The 6175-nt window shown below is 38.3% G+C and overlaps 1 protein-coding gene across 1 annotated transcript; it reads left to right on the top strand.

Moving 5' to 3' along the window:
- The first annotated feature begins 245 nt into the window (after positions 1–245).
- On the top strand, positions 246–5174 carry LOC122646246 (TPR repeat-containing thioredoxin TDX). The gene is made up of 11 exons (XM_043839750.1): positions 246–417; positions 548–581; positions 944–1078; positions 1182–1269; positions 1374–1454; positions 1584–1648; positions 1744–1884; positions 2646–2762; positions 2867–2917; positions 3048–3075; positions 4635–5174. The coding sequence occupies exons 1-11, from the start codon at positions 308–310 to the stop codon at positions 4967–4969; spliced, it is 1185 nt and encodes a 394-aa protein (XP_043695685.1). The 5' UTR covers positions 246–307; the 3' UTR covers positions 4970–5174.
- Positions 5175–6175: the final 1001 nt, after the last annotated feature.

Below are 6175 nucleotides of genomic sequence, written 5' to 3'. Positions count from 1 at the left end.
GTCCTCTCCAACCACCCATCCAACGGCGGGACACCAGTAGGGGCACCAGTAGGTGTATGCGAGGGCATTTCCAGTTAGATCATGATCACCTCTCTTTATCATGGTCAACTCTGGATGTATTTTAGTTGACCAGTTAGATCAACCGTTTGAAAGGTCGGTCAAAAGGGTGCCCTGCATCACACACAACACGAATGACTAGTATATCGTAAACGTAATTTTTATTCGTTGCGTTCTTGTCCCGCTGGATTACTAGAAGGACCGAGCCGACTGCCAAGAGGAAGAGAGAGAGGGAAGAGCAGCAGAAGAGATGGATTCTTCGAAGGTTGCAGAACTGAAGCTGTTCGTCAATAAGTTGAAATCAAACCCTTCAATTATTAACGACCCTTCTTTAGGGTTCTTCAAGAGTTATCTCCAAAGGTGCCTCTCTCTCTTTTTACTTCTTTTGTTAATTCTTTGAAATTTTGGGAAAGGAAGAGGGTGAGATGGTCTTCGGATTTGAATAGAAAGTTTAACTTTTGTTTTTTTCCTTCAAATGTTGTTGTTTCAGCCTTGGTGCTCAAATTCCACAAGGCCCAGAAACTGTAAGACTCCTTACTTCGCTTACTTTGGTAGTTTTTTTTAGAGAAATGTTCTTTTACTTGGTGACTTAAACTATATCTTTTGATATTGTGTGTTTCTATGTTCTCTTTTCATCATCTTATCCCTTGTCTGATGGAACATTTTTATTTAATTCTTATTTATTTAGCTGAATTTCGGATTTTGGAAGTCTAGTTGATTTATTTAGCTGAATTTCGGATTTTGGAAGTCTAGTTGATTTATTTAGCTGAATTTCGAATCCCACAAGACCCAGTTGTGCTTTGAATTTTTTTGAGAGATTTAAACTTCTTTTGCATTAAATTCTTAGAAATTTATGTATTCCTGATAAAAGAGGAGTAATATGCAGGATGAAAGTGATGATGAATCATCCAACCCTGAAGAACATGCTGATCCTGATAGTTTGGAGGATGAATTTATGGAATCGGATATTGAGTTGGATAATGCTGATGTTCTTGAACCCGATAATGATCCTCCACAGCAGGTGGGACATGAAACTGTTTAATGGGTCATGCAGTCAAAGGCTACTTTCCATTTTGGTGCTTGAATGATGCTTAGGTAGCCCTGTGTAATTTTTTTTAGTGTAGATGGGGGATCCCTCTGTAGAGGTTACAGAGGAAAATCGAGATGCTGCTCAATTGTCCAAACTGAAGGCTATGGATACTATCTCTGAAGGCATGTTCTAAGTTTGATCCCAATTATTATTCTTCATTTTGCTATTTGTTTTTGTGTTTCTTAATTAGCATTTCGTTTGTTGGCTGAGCTATTATGTTTTACAGGTAATCTGGATGAAGCCATTGGACATTTAACAGAAGCAATCTTGTTGAATCCTTGTTCTGCCATCTTATATGCAACTAGAGGTAAGTTTCTTCCTCCTTTAATTGCCAGAAATTTATTTTCACCCAATGATGACTTGCATATACTGTACGGTTTTTCCTCTGGAAAGCTGACAGAACGAGGAAAGCTGACAGAACTGTATTTACCTTCAGCTAGTGTCTATGTGAAAATGAAAAAACCAAATGCTGCTATTCGCGATGCAAATGCAGCTCTGGAGGTTTGACTCTTGTTTCCTTACAACATGATTGAATCAAATTGACAAGGAATAATAGGTTGCCTTATTACCTTACCTTTCTTTTGTTAATGGCCTAGATAAATTCTGATTCAGCCAAAGGGTACAAATTCCGAGCAATGGCAAAGGCCATGCTGGGCCAATGGGAAGAGGCGAAAAAGGATCTTCATGCAGCCTCGACATTGGACTATGATGAGGAAATTGGTTCAGCGCTTAAGAAGGTAATTTGCTACAATCTTTCAAACATCAACATTGGAGAATGGTGTTATGTGGTGACACAAATATGGTGTGTTACATGGAAATAATTATTTGGGTACACAATTATACATATTTAATGCCGCCTACATATGGCATATAGTAGGACATTCTGGAGTGCAACATGTCCAAATTTCTGGTCAAAGGTGAAAGCAAATCAATGCATGGATTTATGATAGTATATGTCAGTAAAGGAAGTTAGTGGGCGAGCCTTGGCGCAACGGTTAAGTTGCTCTATTGCAACCAGCAGGTTGTGGGTTCAAAACATGGAAACAGCCTCTCTGTGAAGCGGGGGTAAGGCTGCATACGTTTGCCCCTTCCAGACCCTGCAACTACGGGAGCCTCGTGCACTGGGACGCTCTTTTTATGTCAGTAAAGGAAGTTGAACTTAATACAAATGTAGGACACTGAAATCCCAGCCCAGACACCAACCCTTTTGGCTGCTGGTAACAGGTCAATCTTTTTGACTGGGTGGACTCGGCCAGATCTATGTCAAAGCCTGGTATTAAAGAATGGAAAATAAATAAAGACTTCTATTGTGAATTTTTTTATTATAGAGGCACAGCCGTATTCAAATTGATGTTAGAATGTTTAGATGTGTCTGAACATGTGATCAACAGAACATTACAAACGTATGAGAAACCGATGAGGGGATGTGTCCCATAAATTATACTTAGTTTGTGTTTTGGTGAGTGAAGAAGTTGTTGATGATATATTTCAATTGCAGGTTGAACCTAATGCGCACAAAATTGAAGAGCATCGCAGAAAATACGAGCGGCTGAGGAAGGAGAGGGAACTAAAGAAAGCAGAAATTGAACGACAGAGGCGGCGAGCTGAATCCCAAGTACTTGAAAGAGATTATTTATGGAAATAACTGTCTTTGACAGGAAATTAATTCATTGTTTTGGCTAAATTTTTTTTTTTTTTTTTATATTTAATTTCTTGCAGGCTGCTTCTGAGAGGGAGAAGGCAAAGGTGCATTCGTCAGAAAAAAGAAATGTAAGTTTGTGATTTCGTTCTTCCAATTAATCAGTATTTATTATCCTATTAGTGAATGATGATATTCTTTTCTCCATTCCACCCTTTATATCATTACTCTAATTCATGTAATTCTTACAATTTGATGCAGGATTCAGAAACCACTCCTCTACAGGATGGTATGTAACTTTTAGTTTAGTAGCAATGTGCATCCTGATGTTGTCATTACTTTTTAGTATGGATTTAGTGACTTGCATTCATGATCTGTAGAAATTTGTGTTTGTGGTTGATTTCCTGAAGGTTACTTTGGATATAGCTTTTTATATATTTGTCTCATGGCTGCCTCTGTGGTATGCATGTGGTTATATTCCTGTATTTTGTTATGCTCTGCCTCATCATGTTTGTAACTTCATATGATTATGCCAAGGAACCCCCTTTTTGATGCTTGTTGTTAACCCAAAGGAAGAAAAGGGGGGGGGGGGGGGGAGATGAAAACTGTGATGTTTTCTACTTTTCTAATGTAGGATGCGGGATCCAATTATAAAAAGGGCGTACCCAGTGCACAAAGCTCCTGCAGTAGGTCTGGGGAGGATTATAATATATGCAGCCTTACCTCCTCTTTGGGGAGAGGCTGTTTCCCAACTCGAATCCGCAACCTAGTCCACTAGGTTGCAATGGAACAACTGTATAATAGGGGATGTAGGATCCAATTTTATGGTATATAAACAGAAGAGAGTTATTTCAGTTTGATCAAATGTATATTTGTGTAACATTCCAAGTTTCAGGATGTTAAATGTGCATCGTACTGATGCTCTTCCATTTCAATAAGGCTGAGTATGACAAGCAATGGCTTAGAGTGGGTTGTGATTTTTTTTTGGTCTCTCAAGAGTTCTGATCTAAATAATTGCATTAGTGTTAAGTTTCTTATTGATGTCAATAGTTGTAATGATAGAGTTATTATTGTTCTAACTGTAAATTGATGGGAAAACTGAGTGCTTACAAGGGTTGGGCGTTCTATATATTGACTAAAATATTAGTGATTATTCGACTTCACCTTATCGTGAAATTCTTCACTCTGTTAGATCCATTTCACTCAGGGCTGCAGTACTCTTGCTTCACTTCCTTTTAGAGCTCATGACTCGTTAAAATTACTCACCTACCTACCTTTAGCTGTCAGATTTTTGGGGTTTGTTCCATCTCTTCTCAAATAGCTTTGCCAAGTGTTCCTAAAACTCCCCACTTTGATAGGCATTACAGAATTCTTATCTTCTAGCTCTTTCTTCGGTTTTCGAGTACTTAGGTGTTCGACATTAAGAGGAATCCATATTCAAGGAAACAACTTGGGTGAATCATGGAAACTTATGTATATTAGTTTCTTATTTTGACCTTCCTAATTTTTCCACCACTGTTGTTCCCTTGAGCAACATTCACCTCCACTCATCCACCTCAACATTCAGCACAAAAAACAACTATGGATAAAAAAGAAAAAAGAACAAAACTCGAAAGATCCAAATATAACAGGAAGGGAGCTGTAATTCTGTGAGTCTTAACTGTTATCTGTTGCTCATTATCTGCTTAAAGACATGTTCTATGGTCCATTATGATAGCTCTTGTTGAGTAAACCCTTCCTGCATATACACAGGTTAGAGAAACTATTTGATTTGTTAAAAATAGTATGCGGATGACAGTTTCCTGGATTTTAAAAATCTAATTGCATCAGTGATTTTGTGATTGACAGGACAAGTTCTTAGTATTCACTCTGCCAGTGAGTTGGAGACCAAATTTAATGCTGCTTCTAGTTTGTCCCGCCTGGTGATCCTGTACTTCACTGCAAGCTGGTGTGGCCCCTGCCGCTTCATTTCTCCTCTTTACACAAGCTTAGCAGGGAAGTATACAAAAATTGTTTTCTTAAAAGTGGATATTGATGAGCTGAGAGATGTGGCTGCACATTGGAATATAGGTAGCGTTCCAACTTTCTTCTTCATAAAAAATGGTAAAGAGATTGATAGGGTAGTAGGGGCAGACAAGAATGGTCTCGAAAAGAAGATTGCACTGTATGCAAGTCAGTCCTGAGGAACAACTGGGTGTCATCGATGCACTCACCATGGTGTTTCTTGCTTGGAGAAAATCTTTGGGTGGTGTGAAGCATACTACATAGCTACATGTCATGGTTACTAGTAAAGTTTCTCACATGAAAATACACTGCGGACTGAGCAAGTTTTATTCTCTTGAACTGTATACTGAGACATATGCTTGAAAATACACCTTTTTGTTACTGTTATTTGTATATGGTGAGAGTGTGTGAAGCAGTTGTGTCATCTCTTCAATATGCTACTGTCCTAATGAAAGGGTACATTGGTCAATGCATATTTTAGAGTAACATTGTTGTAGTAATTTCTAAGCTCAAGATGAATTTTATATGCAATTGGTTTTTATTCTGCTGTCCTCTTTGCATTACAAGTACTCATCGGTCTGATGGATTAAAAGGCATCCTTGGATGTTGTTACAGATTATGGTCTTCATTATTTGTTTTCTGGTAGTCACTGTGTTGTACATGGGCGAGCCTGTTAAAGTATTGTGCCTGAATCCATATTGTTTTTGTTGGGTCTATTTAGAAGGTTTTAAAAAAATTACACAGCTAGTTGATTCATAGTTCATACCCCTAACTACTGTGATAAGCATCTGTTTCATCTAAGCTAACATTTGGAAATTATAACTGGAACTGCTGGCCTAATCCACTAAACTGTCAAGTATCTCCTTAATTTCCTTAACTAAAAAACTTAAAAATCAGGTTCCTATAAGACAACCTATAGAAAGGTCGTGGGGGAGAACCCGGGGGGAGGGGGCATTGAAAATTTAACCTGAAACAATGGCCGTCTACAAATCAAACTATTTGTTGCAATAAATGAAAGTGCTCCAGAGTGCCTTTGGATTTGCAAGAATCGTCTGATTTTGCTGTTTTTCAAGGACTTCTTAGGGACAATTCAGTGTTTGCTCCTGATCCTTTGAACATCATAATTGGTGAATTTTGAGGAGTGTAGATCACCTCAATGGATGACGAGGCCATGGTTTTAAAGAACAGTATCAGATTGGGCATATCGGTTGATCCGTATTTGTATCGGCCGTGCCCGATCTGTATCGACGGAATGGTTTTAATTGGGAGGTAAAAATGATTTTTTAATTGAAATTGAGAGCAAAACTGTCCGATTCGACTGATCCATATCAGTATCAGCTGAGAGTTATACCGATCTCGATACTGTTTTTTTAAACCATGGATGA

Source organism: Telopea speciosissima, chromosome 11 (genome assembly GCF_018873765.1).
Source record: "Telopea speciosissima isolate NSW1024214 ecotype Mountain lineage chromosome 11, Tspe_v1, whole genome shotgun sequence".
In the NCBI taxonomy this organism is placed as follows: Eukaryota; Viridiplantae; Streptophyta; class Magnoliopsida; order Proteales; family Proteaceae; genus Telopea; species Telopea speciosissima.
This window is presented reverse-complemented; position numbering and strand designations above follow the sequence as displayed.